At 40.0% G+C, this 26504-nt stretch overlaps 1 protein-coding gene across 2 annotated transcripts in view; it reads right to left on the bottom strand.

The window, feature by feature from the left end:
- The window catches only part of LOC136857015 (tubulin gamma-2 chain), a 226298-nt gene that overhangs the window by 154165 nt on the left and 45629 nt on the right, over positions 1-26504 (bottom strand). Inside the window, exon 2 of one of the 2 annotated variants that reach the window (XM_067135356.2) lies at positions 20935-21047. The exons of the other annotated variant lie outside the window; for it this stretch is intronic. Coding sequence (XP_066991457.1) covers positions 20935-21047 — 113 coding nt within the window. The remainder of the gene's footprint in view (positions 1-20934; positions 21048-26504) is intronic. 2 annotated transcript variants of the gene reach the window in all.

Genomic DNA, 26504 nt, shown 5'->3' with positions numbered 1-26504 from the left:
TATGCTGCCACTCAACTCCGATACATGGGATTACTGCTGCGTACCGAGTATAACAGCCTGACTGAATACTGGCGGGAAATAGCTGCAGAGTTAGAAAAAATTTTTCTTTCACATGCCATTTCTCTGATTCATATATTTTCTGATACTGCTGGTACGTAACACACTGGTTCATCATAGTATTCCAGCTATTCAAACCCTGCTCTGACTCGCTGTTTTGAATGAGCAGTGTGTACACTTAAGGAAGAGGCTCACTTAGTAGTAGTAGTAGTAGTAGTAGTAGTAGTAGTAGTAGTAGTAGTAGTAGTAGTAGTAGTAGTATGACCTGGTCTAGAATTACAAATTTAGGCTTATTCCAAATTATAGCACCACAACTCACTAAATAACTCAAAATTCAACCCTGAAAAGAGCTGTTTCTTAAGAAAAGCTTCTTCTTCTTCTTCTTCTTCTTCTTCTTCTTCACATTTATCAAATTCATTTTATTCCAAATTAACAGTGAAGAGGGGGATTCTCCTCTGGCTTGGAGGCAAATTTTTCCGCCACCAGTGTAGTGAATTGAGATTCCAACTCATCAGGTACCCCTAGGAAAAAGATTAGTGAAAGGGCATAGTTTTTGCCCTGGGAGTCTCCACCTTTCGACCACACCCGCTGAAAAAAGACGAAGAGCGCTTACGGACCACGGTTGTCTGCGGCTTGGTCATTGCAGTTCTGGAACTTTGGACTGTTAGATCGGCAGTGTAGTACTGTTCGTTAAGAGTGAGAAAATGTGTAGTTTTTCATTTGATCAAGTTTTTCATTTCAAAGCATTGCTTTTAATTGCACCATTCCTACTGACATCATTGTAATGACCTATGTTAATTTCAGTTGGGAAATCCACTAAGACAGCCTATCTGAGGATGTAAAAAGGCAGGTAGAGAGTGAGTGTCTACCACTAAAATGAAAACTCCCCAACCTGATTGTGACTGACGGTAGGCAAGCCTACCAATACAATGAAAATTCCCTAACCCAGTCTTCATATGAGAAAAGACGTTTGGTGACTTCCCAGTCATGTTCCTAACGTAACGTTAACAGCTATGCAATTTAATACAATTTTGCTCACAATGTGTACGCTACCTAACCTATAATTCTGTGTAAAATGTAGAATTCCGTAGCCAAGCACGGGTGCATCACCTAGTTGGTTAATAATTTTGTTGCAAGTAGCGGTGGGGTTTAGGGCACCTGTTTCACCTCTTTTCTCTCTCTCTCTCTCGCTCTCATGTCTGACCATGACTATTGACTGTGTATTGCCTGCTGCATTCTGGAGTAGTTTAAGTTTTATTTCACTCTCGCATCTGCCACAGCAAATTGCCTTCGTGCGAACTCTTGCATAGTGCATTTTTTACATGACTCTGCATTTCTAAGAGAGTTTCATTAAGTGAAGTTTATGAAGTTCTTGGTGCTTTTTAGTGAAGCATATCAAACCAGTGGGCACTGACAATGTTTTTCTCCATGCTGAATGTTTGGGGAATAAATGTCTATGTAACTTACAAAGTGAACAACCAGACATTTGAGCATAAAAATTCTCCTTCTCCAATCATTTCTGATGAATTTAGGGTGGCAAATGTAATCAAGCCAGGAAAAGATCAAGCCCACAATACAATATTATACGTCAAATGAAAATAAGAATAACTGAAGTATTCAAACTGGAACGTATCCAAGAAAAACCTGAAGAACCTCTTACAGAAGGACGATACCCTCACTGTCGAATATGTCCTCGAAGGAAAAATAGGAAGACAACTGTAACATGCAGTTCCTGCCAAATTCAATTTGTAAAGAACACATCAAAGAAAACGGTACAAGATGAGCAAGGTGAAGTCATTGACACTGACTAGAACTGTTTTTTTTTTTTTTTGTTAGGGGCTTTACGTCGCACCGACACAGATAGGTCTTATGGCGATGATGGGATAGGAAAGGCCTAGGAGTTGGAAGGAAGCGGCCGTGGCCTTAATTAAGGTACAGCCCCAGCATTTGCCTGGTGTGAAAATGGGAAACCACGGAAAACCATTTTCAGGGCTGCCGATAGTGGGATTCGAACCTACTATCTCCCGGATGCAAGCTCACAGCCGACTAGAACTGTTATCCAGTATAAAAAATAATTATTCAACAAAATGTAGTTTTCATATTTTTTGTATAGTATCTTCTTTTAAATTTTGTACTTCATTTTAAAAATTGATTTTGCAGTTGAACTGTAACCAAATCATTCACTGAAATGCCCAAATGCACTTGCTGAGGCGATTTGCTCATGTGCAACCTCTCGCGCTGCTTAAAAACTTGCGTATTTTTACCAGATATGACACATTTTTAAATTTATTTTTTTACATTGAGAAAATATTTTTACTGAGTAATTATATTAGAACTAGTCAAAAGGCAGTTAAACAGGGTAAATATTATATTGGAGCATTCACTGCAAAAGCAAAATAGCATGGCCTGAAAATAATTAAGTGTGAGCAATTTGCCTTCGCATGACCTCCTGCATTCTGAAATGGGTGCAACCTCTCGCATGTTAAAGCAATTGTATTTTTAGAGTCAAAACTCTACTGAAAGAGAAGTCAAATAGGTGTGAAGCGTTGTTCCTCAAAGTAAAATTCTTCAAAGCAGATAAGTGCTACACAACATTAAAGGTTAAAGAGTCACGTCAACATGAAATTTTATTTTTGAAAACAATGCATTCCCACCCACTTGACATTTCTTTTTGTACCATGCTGACACTGAAAAACAACTATTTTAAGCTCCTTCAATGATTCATGTAATCAACTTACATCAAGAATTCACACTGAGAATACAGTTGAACACGAGTTATACATACACCAGGTTGAAGAGCAGATTTTTATGTATAACTAAGAATCACTTACAAATCGGTTTAGATATTATGTCATATAATAATTAAAATAATTTTCCCTATTTTCAGCATAGCAAGTCACGGACGGTGCATTGTATAAAAGCTTGGTCGCAGACGGGAGTGTAATGCATTCTCTAGCAATGGCTTAAAGTATTATCAACGCTACTCCATCTGCTGGCTAGTGGTGGGCTGCCACCTATTAAAAGGCAGTAAATTTCATAATAGAGTACGTCGAAGCAAAGAACTCTATACAATTGGCACTGCATGCCTCAGGCATCTTTCACCACGAGGGGGAAGAAGTGGAGTCGCGCTTTCCTTCCCGCCTGAATAACTCCTTGATGTAGATACCCTGGAATCTACTGATTTCTTCGACGAGACGTATGAGAAGTTATCGGACATCGAGCATTACCCAAGCATGATTCTGGGTACAACTTCGTTGGCATCCATCGCTGGTGGTTTACGATGGCACCCTGTCAACCCAACAACGCTGCCCAGCCGACCAGAAGAAATAAGAGATCTCCAACCTACATTGATGGAGAACACAGACAACAGGGTACTGTGCTTGACTGTATTGCCCTTTACCACATTCCTGAGAAACAACTGAATGCCCGTCAGGTATGCCGTAGGATCGAGGCATGGCTAGCGGACAACAGGTGATTATGAATAACATAAGGGAGTGGCATAATCAAATTAATAGATTTAATTTACAGATATTCAATAAGCGCGGGAACGTTATTTATCAGGCACAAAAGGAACGTGACATTAAAGACTATATACGCATTTTTTCACTCCGATGGCAAATTTTCGTTAATATCACGGTTAGATGCATTTTTCCAGGACAAGACACGAGTAGGGGTTCGTGAGTTTTGTAATACTTGCTGTCGCTACCATACTCTTTACAGGGTGATAATACTGTCACCGTATCGGACAAGCCCGGAAGAATGCATAGTATAGTAATATATGCTGATTTTGAGTCTTATATTGATGACACAAAGCAGCATATCCCTTCGGGACAAGCCTGGTATACACTTCTTAATGGAGAGGTGATACATTAAGACTTACATACTCTGAATACGGTCAATGATGTAGCCGCCGCATTTGTTGAGTCTATTAGGCTGTGGACGAAAGACTGGTTGTCGTCTCTGGTGAGACGTCATCTAACTGTCTAATATGCGGCACAGAGATAGTGGAACATGACCCTGTGATCCATCATGGTAAAAATACTATAGTCGGAAGCGAGGGTTCCTACCATGCACATTGCTGGCGTTGTATGGAAAACTGCATTCCGATTTTCTTTCATAATCTTAAGGGGTACGATTCACATTTATTGCTACGGGATGTAATTCAAACCTTTGGTGAATTGGTACAGATACGGGCAAAAGGGTTCGAAAAAATTGATACCCTGTATGTTTTGACGGATCAGGTGAGATTTAAAATTTGTGACAATCATAATTTCCTATCTAAGTCCTTGTCCAACCTTGCTACCGAAGGTATGCTGTACATGCAGAGGAAAAAGCTGTATTTCCATATGAATGGTTTGATACAGCTGAGAAACTAAACATGCCCTTACCAAGCGCTGATGCTGCATGGTTTTCCTCTTTAGCAGGAATGGGACAAGATAAAACAAAATCTTTTGCTGTGTGGGATGCGAAAGGAATGCAAAAATTCGAAGAATATCATAATTATTATCTTGACCTTGAAGTCGCTCTATTAGTTGATGTGTTTGAAAAATTCCGCACAGTCTCCTATCAGGCGTACGGAGTAGATCCCGTTTATTTGCAGGGAGCACCTGGCTATACGTGATACTGTGCGATGAGCTGGAATAACCACGAATTCAAAATTATTCGTGATGCGAATGTCTATCCATTCAAAACAGCATGCGCAGTGGTGTGTCTCAATGTATACAATGTATACACCGGATGAATAACTATTGTATCTCGATATTAATTCACTGTACTCTAAATGTATGTTAAATAAACTTCCGATTGAGCTTTTGTCAACAGAAACCGATTTACCCGTGAACTGGGAAAGCTGGACTAACCAATTGGATAAATGCTTTTTAGCGGTTGTAGATCTTGAGAACCTTGTAGATAGGCACGATAGTCATCATCAAATGCCTCTTGCACTGCATCACTATCTCTAGAGACTGTGCACCACATTGTTAAATAAGGACAGGTATATGGTGCACAATATCGCATTGAAATTCTACGTTGATAAAGATCTGAAGATATCCCGTGTGCACGAAGTATATACACTGACTGACAGAGCAAATGCAACACCAAGAAGGAGTGGTCAGAACTTTATGCCAATTGCAGGGTAGACTGACGTCACTGAGGTATGCTCATGATGTGAAATGCGCCGCTGTGCTGCGCACGTAGCGAAAGATAAATGGGACACGGCGTTGGCGAATGGCCCACTTCGTACCGTGATTTCTCAGCCGACAGTCATTGTAGAACGTGTTGTCGTGTGCCACAGGACACGTGTATAGCTAAGAATGCCAGGCCGCCGTCAACGGAGGCATTTCCAGCAGACAGACGACTTTACGAGGGGTATGGTGATCGGGCTGAGAAGGGCAGGTTGGTCGCTTCGTCAAATCGCAGCCGATACCCATAGGGATGTGTCCACGGTGCAGCGCCTGTGGCGAAGATGGTTGGCGCAGGGACATGTGGCACGTGCGAGGGGTCCAGGCGCAGCCCGAGTGACGTCAGCACGTGAGGATCGGCGCATCCGCCGCCAAGCGGTGGCAGCCCCGCACGCCACGTCAACCGCCATTCTTCAGCATCTGCAAGACACCCTGGCTGTTCCAATATCGACCAAAACAATTTCCCGTCGATTGGTTGAAGGAGGCCTGCACTCCCAGCGTCCGCTCAGAAGACTACCATTGACTCCACAGCATAGACGGGCACGCCTGGCATGGTGCCGGGCTAGAGCGACTTGGATGAGGGAATGGCGGAACGTCGTGTTCTCCGATGAGTCACGCTTCTGTTCTGTCAGTGATAGTCACCGCAGACGAGTGTGGCGTCGGCGTGGAGAAAGGTCAAATCCGGCAGTAACTGTGGAGCGCCCTACCGCTAGACAACGCGGCATCATGGTTTGGGGCGCTATTGCGTATGATTCCACGTCACCTCTAGTGCGTATTCAAGGCACGTTAAATGCCCACCGCTACGTGCAGCATGTGCTGCGGCCGGTGGCACTCCCGTACCTTCAGGGGCTGCCCAATGCTTTGTTTCAGCAGGATAATGCCCGTCCACACACTGCTCGCATCTCCCAACAGGCTCTACGAGGTGTACAGATGCTTCCGTGGCCAGCGTACTCTCCGGATCTCTCACCAATCGAACACGTGTGGGATCTCATTGGACGCCGTTTGCAAACTCTGCAGCAGCCTTGTACGGACGACCAACTGTGGCAAATGGTTGACAGAGAATGGAGAACCATCCCTCAGAACACCATCCGCACTCTTATTGACTCTGTACCTCGACGTGTTTCTGCGTGCATCGCCGCTCGCGGTGGTCCTACATCCTACTGAGTTGATGCCGTGCGCATTGTGTAACCTGCATATCGGTTTGAAATAAACATCAATTATTCGTCCGTGCCGTCTCTGTTTTTTCCCCAACTTTCATCCCTTTCGAACCACTCCTTCTTGGTGTTGCATTTGCTCTGTCAGTCAGTGTATATTTTCTGAAGGTTTCGTCTTAAAAGAATATGTTGATGATAATATTGTAAAACTACGAAATGCTTGTACGAAACCGTACAGTGATTTGTAAAAGCTTATGAATAATGCATTGTATGGGAAAACTTGTGAAAATGTTTTTAAATATAAGAAGTTCAGTGTGTTACAAGCCAAGATGAATATTAACAATGGACGGGAAAACTCATTTTTAGTGGGCACTAAGAAGTTCCTCAAAATTGATTACTACTACTTTTGTGAGTTCGAGAACACAGAGATCCATTTAGAGAAACTTATTCACTGGGGTTTGCGATCTTAGAATTCGCAAAATTGGAAATTTATTCTTTCATATTTCACATTTTGCAAGTATTTGGCGAGAACGACCGCTTATTATATACGGATACAGATAGCCTACTGTGGCACTTTCAATCTCAACGCCCACATCCATTGCTAACTATGATGCGAAACCCAGGGTTGGGCTCCAAACTGGACTTTGAAAATGCACCACCTGGCTATGTTATTAGAACATTCGGAACTCAGTAGGATTATGGGCAGATGAGGTAAACTACAAAGAAATTGTAGAGTTCGTGGGTTTACAAGCAAAAACGTACACCCTTCATTTCCGTGATGATTCATCTGCACAGAAACATAAGGGGGTACGAACGAACGCTCGCACTATTACCGGCTAGTGTGAAATACAGTTCAAAGATGATTTAAATTGTCTCTTTGACAATAAGGAATTGTGTGTGGATCAGTATTACATACAGTCTTGACAACACATTCCTAGAACAATAAAACAACGTCGGTTGGCACTGTCGTCCACCAACAAGAAGCAGATTATGTTACTAGATCGTATAAGTACCTTGCCACATGGATATGAAGGAGCAAACAAATAAATACAACAAATTAATGTAATTATATTTTATTATGTACAATTAGATACAATAAATTATGTCAAAAAAGGAAGTGTTTTACCACTGATTGCATCATAATTAGTAATGCCAACTTCCCATCCACATCGGGCTCGCAAATGCACCATGTCCAAAGGAGCCATGCCTTGTGTTTAGTCATGAAACACAAATGAGATTTGAACACTTTGTTCGAGCATAAGAGAAGCTCTCTGTTTCATTAAGTTCCCATTCGATTTCTTTTCTTTTTTTTTTTTGCTAGGGGCTTTACGTCGCGCCGACACAGATAGGTCTTTTTTTTTTTTTTTTTTTTTTTGCTAGGGGCTTTACGTCGCACCGACACAGATAGGTCTTATGGCGACGATGGGATAGGAAAGGCCTAGGAGTTGGAAGGAAGCGGCCGTGGCCTTAATTAAGGTACAGCCCCAGCATTTGCCTGGTGTGAAACAGATAGGTCTTATGGCGACGATGGGATAGGAAAGGCCTAGGAGTTGGAAGGAAGCGGCCGTGGCCTTAATTAAGGTACAGCCCCAGCATTTGCCTGGTGTGAAAATGGGAAACCACGGAAAACCATTTTCAGGGCTGCCGATAGTGGGATTCGAACCTACTATCTCCCGGATGCAAGCTCACAGCCGCGCGCCTCTACGCGCACGGCCAACTCGCCCGGTATTCGATTTTTTAATAGGTACCATTGTAAAGAAATGGTGCTGTAATGGCTTGTATTGGGCATGGAGCCATTGAGAGCCCAGTGAGGCATTCCTACGATACGTTTTGGGATTGAAAGTCAAAGGCCATGGGACGAAAAATTTCCAAAGAGTCTGCTGAGACTGCTTTTCCGTTTCTTTCACAGAAAAGAAAGTAAACGGAGCAGGCATTCCCACAGGCTCTATCTTATCCGAGTATAGAAGGCCGCATTCTACATTGGCCTCTACCTCAAATTCGACTGTGTCGCTTGCACCCAAGAAATGAATCAAATCCCCATTTTGGCAAGTAGAGATTGTCATAGGTTCAAGAAACCAATTAGTCTTAACCGTCTTCTATTGTGTCGTTTCGTCGACCACACCAAATGCATGATCTAGACGGAGCCAGAACTTATCTGCTTCTGTAGAAGGTGAGGCTAGCAGTTCGTGCTCTGTATATTCAAGATAATTTAATACATATCCTGTATAATGATTGTCGTTATTCTCCAAGTTCCCGTGAATATGGCAGTGTACACAACTCTGTCGACAGTTCCTCCCATGACCGTTGGGTAAAGGTAAACGTGACATGCTTAAATGGGAGGGGCCGTTCTACTGGCGATTCACTCTCGTCGGGAATTATACCAGCCTGTCCCGAATTGCCTGTACCACCAGTAGATCCAGCTTCCCGTTTCACTCGTTGTGCAGACAGTTCCTCAGCGCTGCCTTCGTCGAGTGATCATTTCCGAGCCAAAGTGCCACCTGATTTCAACATGGTGAGGTTCTGAGGATATAAACGACCCAATGAACAAATTGGTTCGGTGCGACTGGTTTCACACACGAAAAAAGGCACATGTAAATTGTATTTCACCATGCGATTAGCCAAGGCTTGCTCGTAACGTTTACCTAAGTAACCTTTACCCAGAAATTCAGAATTGCCCGATATTAACACAGGTGTGCAAAGCAAATCCTGTTTTGTTGAATACTTTTTGGAAATTTGAATGGGGAGCACCAGCAAGAACAGATTTCATATCCTCACAAGTAGATTCCACTAAAAATTGTTCTTCGATTACAATGATAGATTTATTAAGAAAATTTTCAAATGCAAACTCCGACAGTGAACCTACACTAGAGGCATACCCAGTCACGAAGTGTGCGGCAATGCTATGCACTACAAAACTCTTCCCTGTGTTACTTGGTCCACAGAAAAAGCGCGAGTTAATCTTGGGTTGGTCCTCATTAAGAATTTTCTTAAGGTTGCAGACAAAATCAATAGGAACAATATTATTTCTATAAAACAATTCAGATATTGTATCTCTGCTCAAGCTGGTGCCATCAGCTGCACAATTTAACAGATGTTGAAATCTATTTTTCCTTTCAGATCAAAGTTTTTCTTTAATATAACAGGAAATTGTATTTTGAATTTCCCTAGCTAACACCTGGGAATAATATCCAGTAAGGAGTGTCCATTCGTCCGGTGTACATAAATCGTATAATAAACTGTGTGAGGCAGCCTTGTACTTTCTAATTAATGACTCAAGAATATTGTTTGAACCTTTTTGATGGCAAAGTACTCCCAGCTTGCTGTGATGGTCCAGTGTGATGGTTGTCCACGGGTGGTTCAGGTGATGTGGTAATCCTCCTCTTCTGGGTCAGCTCCAGGAAACGTCGAAAGTCCTCCTTTTGAAGATGGATCGATTGCGGCACCACTCTGACGAACTCAGCCCATTCCCCAAATTTATGGTAAATAGACGCACACTTTGTAGAGTACGGAAGGTGCGGAAGTATGGTATCATCGCCCTGCAGGTCGAACTTGCAATTTGGTTGAAGAAAAATACCTCGCAGAAGAATTGAGAGGTTGTCAATCGACAGCTCTGCTAAGTCGGCACTTTGAACGAGCCAGCTCGAAGGTGTCGCTAATGCAGACATAATGAAGCTCAGGAGAGTCTGATGTCCTTATATACCTACGCGGGGTATTTATACTCCTTAAATTATGCAAGAAAGCGTTCTAGACGCGTCCTTTTTACTCCGCCTATTTTCCCCTATCCTATAGTACAACTGAAATCCGTCTGCGAGCAAGGCTAACATTAGCATAGCCCGTTACCAGCCAGGCCGATGTCAGCGGTGCCCCCAGTAGCGAGCCCAGCTCCCGTCGCCAACTGTGCCGATTTAATATACATAACAATGTAACAATATAACAATATATATAACAATGTATATCAAGTTTGCAACATCATTAATCAACATTCTTAATTTTGCACCCAATCATATATATTATTTCAGTCATATAGATGTCCGACTCGTTGGCTGTATGGTCAGCGCACTGGCCTTCGGTTCAGAGGGTCCCGGGTTCGATTCCCAGCTGGGTCAGGGATTTTGACCTTCATTGGTTAATTCCAGTGGCCCGGGGGCTGGGTGTTTGTGCTGTCCCCAACATCCCTGCAACACACACCACACATAACACTATCCTCCACCACAATAACACGCAGTTATCTAAATATGGCAGATGCCTCCCACCCTCATTCTTACAACGGCTGCACTCGGCTAGAAAAAGCCACACGAAATTATTAGTAGTATAGACCCCTTTTGTGTCGCTCACAAGTAACTCATGACAAATCAGCATTAAAAAAAAAAAAGAGAACAGACATTAGCAGTGATGAATTGCACTCTCATTTCATAAATATTGATAATTTCTTTTAAAAAATGAGTTAAAAAAATTGTGCAAAGTGTGCGATTTGCAAATACTGTTGTAGGAAAATATGCGCCATCGTTGCTGTCCACTTCACATTTTGGCCGCTGGGATGCCTGTTTTATGCCATTATAATATGCTGTAATTATCAGTTAAGAAAAGAATGATACTAAAACCTAAAATTACTTCCGGAACATTAGTCAGTATAATAATGCACTTGCATTTGCTTCCGTTCAAGTGGATACCATAAATGTTAAAAAAGTCAAGGATTACATTAAGTGGTAAGTAAGACTGTCTAATATTTTACAGATTTGTGTATTCCTTAGTTCACCAGCTGTCTACTCCACCACATTCTTTATGAACATGCAAGATTTCTCGCATGGGTCCCTTAGTTTTTAAAATTTTTGTCTAAAATAGAGTTTCTTTTACTAATAGCTGTACAAAGTGAGGCATAAGCATTTCCTGAATCTCCTGCTATTTCAATTTTAGTTTTATGTGAATTATAGTCCACTTCCCACATAAATTTGACTGTCTCGTCCAGCGTGTAACTTTTCTCTTTCCATTATCTATGGCCAACTGACAGGAAGATGCAATTTCTACTCATATAACCTTAGTTTTCATTACTCAATATGGCAAATGTCAAGTCAGCACCATTTTAATGTATCTCGTTTTCATAACGAGCTTACAGTTAAAATGGAAACGTGTCCTATGTCCCACTTTATGCCACGCAGTCACTTCCCATTACCTTTGCTAGACTACCGCACCCATTCGATATCTGCAACTTAAGTCCCACCGCCAACAATGCCGACTCTAATGTATCGCATTTTTAATTCACCTGTATTCTGGTAATAACAGGAATTCATATGTCTACAGCATTATTTTAACTGTGTTATTAACTGTCTCCTAATCTTTCTTGTTTAGTTTAATGCCACACGGTCACTTCCCACGACCTTCGCTAGACCACCGCATCCCTCCGACATCTGCAGATAAAGTCCCACAGCCAACAAAACAGACTCTAATGTATCGCACTTCCAACTCGCATGTGTTTTTACCAGAGGAAATGCAATTGTCAGTGACATTATTTTAACTTAATTATGTACAAATAAACTGCATTTAACGAAAATGAATATGTGCCATATATGAATAAATGGGTTACATACAAATGAGGTTTAATGTTTTTACGTTATATTTTGCAGGGACTTTCCAAAATGTATGAATAAAAAAGAATTACACAGAACTGAGTTACGTACAAACCAACTATATTAAAAAATTGTCATTTTATTGCAATAAAAAATAAGTGGACCTTACTTTCACATATTCTATGTTCATCATCAAGAATGTTTAAAACAGACATCCAACATCATGGAACATATTAGAATTTGAACAGTAACATAGTTTTGTTTTAAGTTTGACAGTCCGGTTTATAGAATTGTAAAATATGTTATTTTTAATACAGAGTTTTTATGAGGATTTTTCAAGATTGTTAATGCATATCACCATAGCAACATGCAAACATGAATAATATCTTGTAGCTGAAGGAGGTCTATATTACAGACAGAATTTTGTACAGTAAATCCTCGATTAACATTGCTCCGATTAACGTAGTTTCGGTATTATGTCATTGTTACAAATAATACCATCTCTCGTTTAAAGTTGCAATTGTTTTGCTTCAACGTCGTCTAAGTAACACTAACGAAAAGATCTATTGTTGCAATCAATTTTGAGACCAGAGTCATTATGCGCATGCGCTGTGCGGGGAGACCAAGTCTACAGCTTGTGATGCAGTCGCTATGGAGGTGTACAGCAGTGCATCTGCCCGGTTTGAAAATGCGGAAACCATGAAAAAACATTTTCAGGGCTGCCGACACTATCTCCCAGATGCAAGCTCACAGCTGCGTGCCCCTAACCACTCGGTTAACTTGCCCAGTCAGTGTTGTCCAGATTACCACAAAACACAATCACAAATTACCATACAAATAAATTTCAGAGCAAAGCATCAGAAAGCTCTGCTACAGGTAAAGACTATCAAAGCTTTGTATGACTGATTCGTGGAAAAACGTTGTGTGGCACACGGAGAGAAAGGACAGGAGCACCCTCGTGTAGCACATAACATTGTGTGAGCTGTACGAGGGACGTATGAATGAAGTCCAAAGAAGGCAAGTTTGGAATGGTCATTCTGCAGCTGAAGGTATCAAGAATTTTACAGCCATGACTGCAATGTAAGGGGTACAAACTGCAACTGGTTCAAACACTGAGTGATGGTGACAAGAGATGACATAAGTTTTGTGTGGATATGATGATCAAAATGGAAAAATGACGATTTTCTTAATAAGACTGAGTTTAGTGATGAGGCAACCTTCTAGCTTAGTGGTAAAATTAATCGCTACAGTGCGAGGATATGGGATACACAGATACCGGCAGACTACCTGTCACACACACACATGGGACTAGCCAAAACTGAAAAAATAGAGACCATTCCTTTTTTTCACTGGCATCACATATATAGATACCGTATTTGCTTGTGTATTTACCTCCGTCACACATTTTCCCTGCTCTGTTTTTCTGGGACTGAAAAACTAATTTTATTTTTGCCCGCAGAATGTTCCCACCCTTTGTTTAGCTCAACTAGGCCGATCAGCTGATCAGTCATCTCGAGCTGCTGCTGGACTTGCGGGGCGAATATTGCCCCGAGTTCCCAGCTGTAGAGCCAACTGCCAAGCGAGAAATAATGGCAAAATTGAATGGATGAAAACCATAATGGTAAAAGTGACATTAAAAAAAAAAAAGAGTTAAGTGCAGGATGTAACTCTGGGAGGATGTATCCTTTCACCAGCAAAGAGATACAAGTGATAGCGGTAATATTTTGCGCTCTAGTGATGGGTGGCATAACTACAAATAGCATGCTTTATATGAGAGTTAAGATGTTTAAATGCCTTTTTCTCTGAATGAACAAAACACTACTTATACCGTTATGGTTTTCATTCATTCAATTTACATTTGCGAGACAAAGCATGAAGTTCAATTTAAACTCGAAACTAAGGTTGTGCAAATCACGAAAGCAATTTGATATTCTCCTAGAGAATGGGAATTATTTGCGGTGCATTCTTTTTAACAAATGTATCAATGGAGGTCAAACTGGTTAAAATTCAGAAGAAATAATAGTAATTAAGAAGACTGGAAGAAGAGGTGAAAATTCGGGAAGTTTCCTCATAAATCAGAAGGAATTAAATGTATGTCCTAAACTACAACACCTGTTTTCCAGGCACTCAAGGTTGTACCCCTTCCCATGTGCTCCTTTTAAAAATAACTCGCAGGAGACCACATTAGACAATTGTGCGCTGAGCCAGCTTCCAGGCAGTACAGCAGTTACCTTGGTCGCAACCAGATTGTTAAAATGTTTAGTGCAATAAAACAGTTCAATTTTCTGGCGAGTGAAACTAACAAACATGGGTAAACATAACAGTTATATGGCAAAGTTGTATGTATTTTCTTTTACAGAAACGAATGGAGTAAAAGCGGTAGGCTGAGAAATTTCAGTTGATCCAAGGTTAATACGATACTGGCACAACCAAAGGGAAAAATTAATGACAGCTAAGAAAATATTGCGGTCTTTTCGTGGTCCAAAATATGGAAAATATAGGCAAATTGATGAGGAAGCGCTACCGTATGTTACATAACTGAGAAAAAGTGGTTATGGAGTAACACTAAAATGCTGCAGATTAAAGTGTGCGAGGCGATGAAAAGGAATGACATCAGTGCCCAAAATTTTAAAGCCAACAAACGATGGGCTGTACAATTTATGCGAAGAAGTGGACTAAGCTTAAGAACTACATCACACTGTCAACGATTTCCAGAAGTATACACCAATAAGATAATAGAATTTCAAAAAATTTTCATCAAGCTACGGTCCGACCCTTTGGCTGAATGGTCAGCAAACTGGACTTCAGTTCAGAGGGTCCCGGGTTCGATTCCCGGCTGGGTCGGGGATTTGAACCTTCATTGGTTAATTCCAATGGCTAGGGGCTGTGCGTTTGTGGTGTCCCCAACATCCCTGCAACTCACACACCACACGACACTATCCTCCACCCCAATAACACGCAGTTACCTACACATGGCAGATGCCGCCGATCCTCATCGGAATGTCTGCCTTACAAAGGCTGCACCCAGCTAGAAATAGCCACACAAAATTAAAAATCAGGTTACGGCAGAAGAACAACTATGTTCTTCCTCAGATTGGAAGTGCCGATCAAACACAGGTGTTTTTTGACATGCCAAAAACACTACAATTAACAATACAGGTGCAAATAATGTATACAGAAGTACAGGAGCAGAGAAAATGAAGTGCACAGTTCTTCTTTTTCTACCGCTTTTCCCCCCACCTGTGGGGTCGCAGGTGCGAACTGCGTCGCACATGTGGATTTGGCCCTGTTTGACGGCCGGATGCCCTTCCTGACGCCAACCCTACAGGGAGGGATGTAATCACTATTGCGTGTTTCTGTGGTGGTTGGTAGTGTGGTATGTTGTCTGAATATGAAGAAGAGAGTGTTGGGACGGACACATACACCCAGTCCCCGAGCCAGAAGGATTAATTAGAAGCGATTAAAATCCCCGACCCAGCTGGGAATCAAACCCGGGACCCTCTGAACCGAAGGCTAGTATGCTGACCATTCAGCCAACAAGTCGGACAAAATGAAGTGCACAGTGATGTTAGCTATCACCGCAGATGGCAGGAAGTTGCCACCTTATATAATTTTTAAACGGAACACTTCCCAAAGGAAACTTTCCGCCAGGAATCCACATTCAAGTGCAGGAGAAGGGTTGGATGTTCGGCGAATTGATGGAAGACTAGCTGAATACTGTATGGAGAAGACGTCTTGGTGCATTATTACAGCTGAAGTCTATGCTTGTTTTGGATAGTTTTAGAGGCTAACTTGTGGACGCCATAAAGGAAATTCTTCAGCCTCTCAATGTTTCAGTGAACAAGCCCTTCAAAAATTATCTACATAAATTGTATACGGAATGGATGTTAAAGAATGTGCATAGTTTTACACTAATGGAAATAATTCAAAAACTAACAATTGAACAGATGTGCCAGTGGATTCTCCGAGCGTGGGCTACGAACCCTGAACAAGTGGTCAGCAAAAGCTTTTTTTTTTTTTTTAACCGGACATCTCCAATTCTCTCGATGGATCAGAGGACGACATATCGTGGATGGAAGACTCAGACACGCAAGGAGATGACGAGAGCGACGGTCTACAAGCTGAATCATCAGATGAGAGTGATCATGCATGAGAAAAGTAAGTTGCAACATGCCTCTAATTCATGTTCACATGATGTAAAATAACTGAAAGGCGTGGATATTTTTTGAACAGATTTTTTGACTCACTGGCAGGTGGATGAGAGTGCGCTCTTAAACACAAAAGCAGGTCTCTTTTTTCCGTGAACAACGTAGAAATGAAAAGCGATTAAACGCAACCTACCGAACAATATTTCAAGTGTTAGCATAATACCTTTGTTTATGTATATATACATTGAGTTGCGTGATTTAATATGTGTTATTTATTAATATCTCTTGCCTACAAGTCAGTATTTCTCGTATTTTTCTTTTAAATGGCCATACAACTTTTACTCGAACTCTGAAGACATCGCATAATTTTCCCTGCCTCAAAATTTTGAGAAATTGTGGGAAAATGTGGGGCAAATATGCGAGTAAATACAGTACGTTGCAAAACTACCCGATTTCACAGCTGTGAGAGAATATGGGAGAAAACTGTATGTCCCGATAAGATACAGCACTGCTGCACTATGACAGAAAAGGCACTACTGTACATACCTATTCCATACTAAAGCATTTCTGTTTGGATTGGACAGGATGGAAACAAAGCTTGGCTTCACTATCTCCTGATCTAATACTAATGGATATTTCTCTGTGGGGGTTATGTAAAAGACAAAGTATACACCCCACACCATTCATTCCCTGCAACTCACAATGGTAAGCTAGATGTGGGCATACTTGTGCGTATATGGGATCAATGTTCATATCTACCAAGTGACAAAAGGAATCCACATTGAACATTCGTAAAGCATTTGTAAACAAATCTTGATGTTCAGATAATTTGTGTTTTGGAAATAAATTATGTAATAAGTATAGGCTATGTACACGGTTATTTAATGTTACTTTCAGGCAATTTAGAATAATCCTGCATTATTACCTAAATTACCTTTGTCAATCCTTTTTTAGACATGATATTTCATTTAGGAAATTCCACTGGCTTATTCGAGCCTCTTTCATCAGAAGCTTGTGACAATGCTGTTGAGCATCATGCCTTCTTCACATTCTCCCGTTACTTTGTTGAAACTTTCTCTTCATTTCTAGGCCTTCTTTGCCATCACTAAATTGCTTCTGCTATGGACCCTAACAAATTATCATATTTTACCCTAATCTACTTCACGTGAATACAGTGATTTACTATTAATATCAAACTAATCCAGCTCCTTGGCTGAATGGTCAGTTACAAGTAATGAAAATCATTGTACCCGATATGGTTTAAGGTACTGATACGGCTGATGATGCCCCATAGGAAAGGGCGAAACAAGTCCCAACTCTCATTTTAACAAGGATTTAACTCTAATATTTTTAGTGTTACTGAATAGGTGGAAGAGAAATAAATTTCTTACATTTATCACGAATAGTCAGTGTCACAACCTTAAGTTCGGAGGGTCCTGGATTCGATTCCCAGCCGTGTCAGGGATTTTGGCCCTGATTCATTAAATATCTCTGCCTTGGGGACTGGGTTTTGTGTTCATCTTGATACACTTCTCTTCACACACACAAAATGCATTACACTACCAAACACTATAAAACTATACAACAGTGAATACACCCTTCCACACAGAGTTGACATCAGGAAGAACATCTGACCGCAAATTAGGGCCAAGTCCACATGTGAAACACAGTCCACATTCATCACCCCGCCAGGGTGTGGGAAAAGCTGCAGCAAAAGAAGATTTGTGTATCTTCCCACATTACTATCTTTTTCTCAATGTCTAATAGAAGACATGTTGCATGTTGCATGAATATGAATGCTGATATAAATAACACTTCATCAATGGGCAAATTTCTTTGCCAGGCCTTATCTGGGTAGTCCCCAGTCCATCACTTTGCATATATCATAGAATCTCGAATACCACCCGCACTGATTTTTCGAAAATATCGCTTCTAAAATTGGGTACGGGTCTTATTTAAAATTTTGGGAAATTTATCTTCCCGAATGTGCGTAAATCAGGCATCACAGCCGGCGCGGCTTGGCAACAGTGCTCTTTCTGCTCTCAGTATACGCTACTTCCGCGCTTGACATCAGTCTCACGCACGTTCTCAGAGTATAAACATGAATTCCACAAAGAGTTTGCAATCTTTTACTGCGAGTGAGAAACTGAAAGTAATTTGGGAAGCCGAAATTATTGGAAATCGTGCCGCCAGAAGGAAATACGATATTGACGAGTCGTGTATTCGAGATTGGAGAAAGAAGAAAAATGTGCTATTAACATGTAGTGGTGATCGTAGAGCTTTTCGTGGACTGAGTGTACAGTTTCCAGAAATTGAAAAAAAATCATTATAAATGTGTGACAGAAAGGTGGGAATTGGGATATGGTGTGTCAACCGAAATGTGTCAGCTAAAAGCATCAGATATCGCAAAGGAACTTTCATCGGAAGGGTTTAAGGCAAGCCGAGGATGGGTTTGTAATTTTTATAAAAGAAATGGGTTGAGCGTACGAAGGCATACTTCCATTTCAAAGCATCTTCCTGGTGCCTACAATGAGAAGTTATTGTCATTTCAGGGTCACATAATTCGGTTGCAGAAGGAAAATGTATATTTGCTTTCCCAAATTGGCAATGCAGATCAAACGCTAGTCTACTCTGAAATGCCAGTGGACAGGACTGTGAATATTAAGGGTGCAAAAAGTGTTACCATTAGAACAGGTGGTAATGAGAAACAACGGTGTACAGTAACATTGTGTATTCTCGCAGACGGAACCAAATTGCTGCTGTACATTGTTCTCAAGCAAAAGACGCCTCCTAAAAATCTATCCGCTGGTGTTATCATCAGATCTCAGAACTCCGGCTGGATGGACAATTCACTTGTGGAAGACTTGAGTAAAGTGCGTGTGGCAACGTCGCCCTGGTGCATTATTGGGACAAAAGAGCTTGCTTGTTCTCGACAGTTACCACGGCCACACAAAAGACGCTGTGAAGAAATATATCAAGGATGGGAAAACTGCACTAGCAGTCATTCCGGGCGGGATGACGTCTATGCTACAGCCGCTGGATGTCTGTGTGAACCATCCATTTAAAGCAGCCTTGAAACAGCTCTATACAGAATGGATGGCGGCTGATAATCACACACTGACACTAACTGGTCGCATTCAGTGCCCGGAAGTTCAGCTGCTGTGTTCGTGGATTTTGACAGCATGGAATCGTATCCCTGGGGACCACATATGGAAGAGCTTCAGGAAGTGTAGCATTTCTAATGCTATGGATGGAAGTGATGATGACATTATGTGGGAAGGTGATGGTGATAAAAGTTCCAAAGTTAGTACTGATGATGATGATGATGATGATGATGAACTCATTGGATATCGTTCTGGAAATGTTTGTTTATTTTTATTTGTATTTTCTAATCATTTGATGTGTGTTAGTAGAGACTGTAAATAATTTTGACTTCACTTTTTTTTAAAAATTTTGTTCTTTCAAAATAAGGGTGCGGGTCTTATTCGGTGGCGGGTGGTATTCAAGATTATACAGTATTCAAGAATTGTTGAAACTACTGTTGGTGGTCTTTAGTGATGTCTGCAAAGCAAGAAGCTTATGCCCGTTCCTCACGGTAAAGTTTTCCTTCCAATTTATTGTACATTAATTTAATTTTTAAAATTTTCTGTTGCTCATGGTCAAATTGAAGTTTATATAAAAACTCTGATAAAACTTTCATAAAATAGGACATGTTCTATACCATAAAATTAATTCTTCAAAATGCAGCAATTAGCAAAACTGACATGATGATGCCGGCGCTATGACGTGAGAACATTGTGAAGCTCATTTGTAAACATAAACATGTTCTAAAATGGCAGGATCCGGCTGGACTAAGGAAGCTGTAGTGTTTGTATGAGGTTAAAACATCAATGTATCACAACAGAAATGCAACACGGGAGGCAGAAAACTCAACTCCCAAATTTGTGTCACAAGTTCAGCCAAACACAAGCCAGGCTGATGTGAAGGCGAAGATAAACTGGCTTCGAACTCAATTCTTGGCAGCACATACACACCTTAGTTCAGAATTTAGTTCATGGATGGCCATCTTGATGCTTCCACGGATTTAAAATTAATTTTACCATGAAAAACACAACTTGTTTCGGTCATATTTTTACAAAATTAGTTGTACAACAAATTTTACTAAACATTTACCGTTAGCAACAGGCATTAGTCTTACTTAGTCCTGTTGAGCTTTTAAATTTGTTTATAGACTACAGAAGGACTGGTTATTCCTTGTAACTTGAACAAAAAATAAACGAGGTGGCTGTTCCTATTCAATGTAACCAGTATTTTGTCAGGCCTTTCAGCGTTAATGGTCTTTAATCATGATTTACAAACAAACACATAACAAGAGAATTCCACAACACAAAATGCACAAAATAATGTAATTTTTTTTTTCTCTTTTTTGTGACAGGCCTGCACATATTCGCTCTAAAATTGTTCATAGTCTGTTAAAGATTTCAGCGCTCAGAATACCAATAAGAATTAAGGCTCCTGGTCATTTACACCAGCAATGAAGAGGGAACAAATGTGAATAATAAAATCAAGTATAAAAAGCAGGAATGATGGCAGGAACAAATACAAGCCTTCTATCACTTCTTAACACCTTTTATCTTTTACTGTTTTAATCAAGATTTCTTCTTATTACACTTTTAGCATATTATCTATATTGAAGATGAACAACATCCCACTGCCAATATTTCCCAAACACACAATATCAGCATTCAAGACACAAGCTACAATCTCTCAATGACACCTTAAAAAGAGAGTAGTGTCAAGTGAAACACAACAAATAAAAACAGAATCTCACCTGATAAAAGAACACATCCTTCCTATCAACTCCGTCTTTTGCAAATGATTCCAAGATGCCTTCAGGACTGATCCCATGTTCGGCACAAAGCCTCTTCCAGAATTCAAATCCAACTAAAAACATAAAACAAAAGAGAGAATGGTATCATTACAAGAATGAATGACAAAGGGGAACACCCAAGTGATATTTCATTCAACAGTGTCTGTTATATTCATACAATCCATCCAGTTATATTGAGGAAAAGTGGAGGAATGTGAATATACTATTAAGTTAATCATCACTGATCTGCATTTAGGGCTGTTGCCCAAGTTGCTGACTGCCTATTAGTTATTTAACTAGTATTTTCTCAACAGAAGAAAAAAAAAAACCTGGAAATTTATTGAACATTTCCCTTGATAAATTATTCCATTCGCTAATATCTCTTCCTATAAACTAATATTTGCCCTCTTGAATTCCAAATGTTCTTCATATTAATATCTTTTCTACCTTTAAAAGCTCTACTCAAGCTTAATTGTCTACTAATGTCATTCCATGCCATCTCTCCACTGACAGCTCAGAAAATATCTCTTGGCCGAGCAGCTAGTCCCCTTACTCCCAAGTCTTTTCAAACCAAAATTTGCAACATTTTTGTCACCCTTTTCCTTTGGAACTTGTCCAGTTCTCGTATCAAATAATCCTCGCGTAGGGTGGGTCCCACATACTAGAACCATATTCCAACTGGGGCCTTACCCTCTCCTTTGCTCCCTTACTACAACTGCTAAATATCTTCATGCCCATATGAAGAAATCTGTAAGTTGACATGGGCTGATGACCACGCAGCTTTTCACCTTAAGACAAGCATGACAAAAACCTTCACCAAGTTCATTAATTTAACCATTGTGGTTTGGGTTTTATAATGCTCTGTATTGACTACAATCTCTACTACAATAAATATACCTTTGATAATTAAAAATCAGCCTTGTAAATACTTAGCGACTTGTTTAATTAATTATTTTTTATCGCCTCATACACAGTACATGTTTCGAGGACCTCACTGTCCTCTACCTCAGCATATTTTGTTTTTTCTCTCTCACTACCAATTATCTCTTGGACCTCTTTACTTATTTTTACACGTCAAACACCAAAGTTCTAAACATCTCTTAATAGAAATCTGTGTCATAATTAAAATAAAATATATCCTAAATGTCATAAAAGAACCTTAAAACTACACTATTCTATTTACAACTTTCTTAAAATGTCATCCTTGTCTATTACCTAAGAATACAATCACTTCATTAAAATTGGTATCTCATTAATTTTTTTCTAAAATCCTCCAATTCAGAGATCATGTCAGTTCAATTATGCTGGTATCGAATCAATCGATCGAATGAATTGACTGACAACCAACGGAGATCAAGGGCAATGCACTAAATTTAAATGGAACAACTGAAAGAGTTTCAGATTAGGGTGTCATAATCATCGTCCATTTTGCAAATAGAGGAGAAAGATAGTGATCCTGATATCAGTGTTCTACTGACAGACATGTTACCTGATGCTAAGGTCAAGGCCAATTATGTTTATGTATGAGGACAATTTAGGTTGGAGTGAAGAGCTACAACAAGGGATTTTCAAGGACGGGTGAAAATACCAATCTCCCTTCGCTACTGATTGCAAATCTGAGTTGACAGTAGTCTCTCCTTGCTTTGTGCATCCTTTGCAAATATCTGGACTGATTCACCCGGCCACACACAACTTATTTTGCAGCTCACTGCCACACACCCGTCTCTCACAAATTCTGCACTGTTTCTCCCTGCTATGGTTCACAGCCACACACACTACTTGCACCGTAGTTGGATAGATTCTCCCCCGCCTCTCAAAGAATTCCGCCTATATTCCCAGTTTGAGGCTTCTAGAACATGGCCCCTCTATTCTCCCAGAGATACTGTATGTTGTGTTCAAGTCTGATTGGCTCACGCGTTCCTCCCACTAACTGATGGGGGGTGTCATAGAATATACTCAAACAAAATATCTTCTACGGTGTCAAAATCTCTGCGCTAACCTACGCAACATTTTCTTCCACTGGCTTCTTGAAATACCCTCAGGGCTTCTTATTGCGCCTCTGTTTTACACTGACACTAAGCTGTTGGCTGTTTCACAATATTACACATGCACTGGCTTTGCATTGCACCATACTTGCTTTATGTTAAACTGGTATGAAATCTTATGCCTCGAATACTTAGAATTTTCACTTAATAAAATTATCACTCAAACGTTCGAAGCACTATAATCTCTTGCCACTGTCATATATTCATTTAAACTCTAGACCGATACTCCTAATCGCTACTCTTGGAAGTCGCGGATTCGAGACTCACTCGAGTCCGTTCGTTCAGCACTGAAACATGAAAGGGGTGCGTCGCGACACCTCCCTTGATGCAAACATTTCTGTCTACTTTTCCTCTAAATGGAGGGGTAGTTTTTCTTTACCATCTTGTAAAATTTGTGGCAACATTTACATACAATGTGGAGTACCTTTTTATTTACAACCTCATTTTCTCGCGGGATCTCGTACCACGGGTCGTTTGCAATTTACGTCCCTCGTTTATCTGTGAGGAATAATCTGAGGTCTCTATCTCGTGAATACTGGCTTGACTTTCAACTGGTCGAGGTCTGTCAAAATACACTACCAAATCATCGTCTGATGATTTTGCCTTTAAATGACTTTCATTTACTATCTTCTGTTTAAAGCAGATTTTTGTGCAACATCCAGCAGTATGATCCCAATATTTTTTTATGATTTATCCCAGCTAAACATAGGCAACATTTACAACAGGTTAATACAATTAAAATTGCCACTATAGATATTACTGTCCAAACAATTACCTTATACACATTGAGACTTGAATAGACATTATCAGCTTGCAACTCTTTATCCCTGATTAAGGTCTCTACTACTTCTACTTTCTTACCAGAATGTTTAAAATCATCTAAATGAGTTAGGAGACTATGTAGTGTACTTTCTTTCATATCCAAATCTCATAATTTGATTCTAGAATTTAAATATTCACAACAAGTATATTCAAGACACATGAGGAATCATAACTTTTCAATAAGTAGTATTAATGTTACTAATAGTTTTGAGCTTGGTATTTGATCCATAAGCTGTACATGGTTCATAAAATGTCAATATACCTGTACCATTTAGTAGTACATCACTCGTTTCCTTACAAACAATGATTACCTTTACTGGTTCAGGGGATAAATATAAATACTTACTTGGGTCTATGAGTAACCACATCAATTGATTTATACTATGTCCTTGTTGCAACTTTCTGCTATTGAGTTAACACATTTTAACAACATAATTATACATGCTTTTGCTCCATGAACCATTTTCAATATAAACTCTGATTTACATACCCTAGACATTTCAGTTACAAGTTTGCAATTGTTCACTTGTCTTGTGGTTAGGTACATGTAAAATTGCTGTTCAGCATCTATGAGTACAAAGTCTCTTTCTATCCGTACATTTACAAATTGATTATTATGATCTTTGACTGTAGTAGGGAAAGGAAGAAGTTCATACAACTTAAAGTTCTTCTTATCACCGAGCGGCATTAGCACAACATACACTAACATACTTTTGTTAAGAAATGCTGTAATATCTACAACCTTATGAATCAAAGATGCTTGAGTTGTACCCAGCTCAAATGGTAGGGTCATTCTAAATGGAAACTGTTCTTGTGACTTTTTACAGGTCTTTATTATCTCAACAGGGCTCAAAATTTGCATATGTATTATTCCTCCTTGAGCATACATGTAGCAACTACCTGATATTGTTCATACAGTTGCAATATAAGATTCTCTATCTCAATCAAGTGTCTATTGACAGCTATCTTGATATCTAACAGTATGAATGTTTGTGTTAACTGTCCTGTTTCGTTCTGGAGAAATTTCTGAATGTACTTTAAATTCTGACTCCATTGTAATTCACTGGCTGTTACATCATAGAAGTGTACTATTCATTGGCTGCAATGTAGATTTAACCACTATCATCTGTTCCTTAGCTATCTTTAACATGGATATCTGTTCTGTCTCTAATTCAGATATCTTTCCTTGATAAAAATCAATATCATCCTGATCTAAGATGCCAAATAATGACTTTGACACAGTGCCAATAAACTTTTTTTTAAACCCATGTTTCTTAAGTTTCACTGTATTCTTAGTAAACTACTTAATTACATCTTTTAATTCCTGTCTTTTCTGTAAACGATTAATTTCTAACTGTATGTCGTGTTGACATGTGTGGTTTAATTCATATGGTAATTGATAACATAGTGTTTGTGTTTTCTGTACGTTTCGTCTAACAACCCGAAATGTATCATGTAATTTACTTACATTTACATAAGTAACGAGTTTCCAATCTATCGTGGATATTGCCAGGTCTCCTTGATCCTTAAAGTATATCCCTGGGGTTTTCTCATATGGTAACACTTGAAAATCTAATGCTTCTCTCCCATGATAGTCCCATGTGCCATTATGTGAATGACTGTCATGACCCAAACTACCTTCCGTGTGGAAGTCTCCATCTCGTACCTCCAAGGAATGACCTGCAATTGAAAGAATTTTCTTGCTATACTTTCTGTGAGTTCACGTTCTCATCGCTTATCAACACTACAACTACGCCCTCTGCACTAATTAATTATTCAGCAGTCTCTATGATGGTAGAGTTCTTTATGTATGTATGTATGTATGTATGTATGTATGTATGTATGTATGTATGTATGTATGTATGTATGTATGTACAGTCTTTACACCTAAGGCTGGTTGGATCCTCAACAGCTCTGCCATCAGCTGTCATAGATGGCCTAGACATCACTAAAGAGGCGTACTAGGAAAATGAGGAGTGAGGTAGTTTCCTGTTGCTTTCCTCACTGAGCCAGAAAGTTGCTATTTCATGTCAGTCTGCCAAACCCACTGAAATGCATGCACCAACAGACCCTATGAGCAACATTTTCACACCATTCATAGCAGGGACTGGCTGCAGAAGAAATGGCATTACTAGCATCGCTCATACCTCAGCCACTTTCATATTGTCAAAGCCAAGGATAAGACAGAGACAGATCAATGAAAGTAACAAAATTGCTCTGGCCCATACCAGAAGACATAGTGTACTGTAAACTGCCAGCAAAGGCATATCACCCTAAAAACACGAACACTACAACAGTAATGCAAATTCTCCATGTATGAGATGTCTAATCTCATGAATCAATCCTTACATTCAATATATACACCTGTGAGTTCGTCACTGACATTCATTGACATTGAAAAGGCATATGACTGTGTCCCCAGGACTAAAGTTTGAGACAGTCTGGTGCACAAAGGAATTGGACAGGGATTAACCCATTAGTTCCGGTGATGCGTTTTTGCAACAGCGTACAATGATATACATTTTGTTAAATAAAGCTGGTAGCAGCTATTGTGAACTCTTTGGTGTTAGCCATATAGTTACTCAATGACTCAAGCTACGAGCTCCAGGTGTTTCCCGCCGTATCTGACAGCATGTCGTCCTGTGGACAGCTGGTGAATTGTAA

This window comes from Anabrus simplex, chromosome 1, assembly GCF_040414725.1.
Source record: "Anabrus simplex isolate iqAnaSimp1 chromosome 1, ASM4041472v1, whole genome shotgun sequence".
In the NCBI taxonomy this organism is placed as follows: domain Eukaryota; kingdom Metazoa; phylum Arthropoda; class Insecta; order Orthoptera; family Tettigoniidae; genus Anabrus; species Anabrus simplex.
This window is presented reverse-complemented; position numbering and strand designations above follow the sequence as displayed.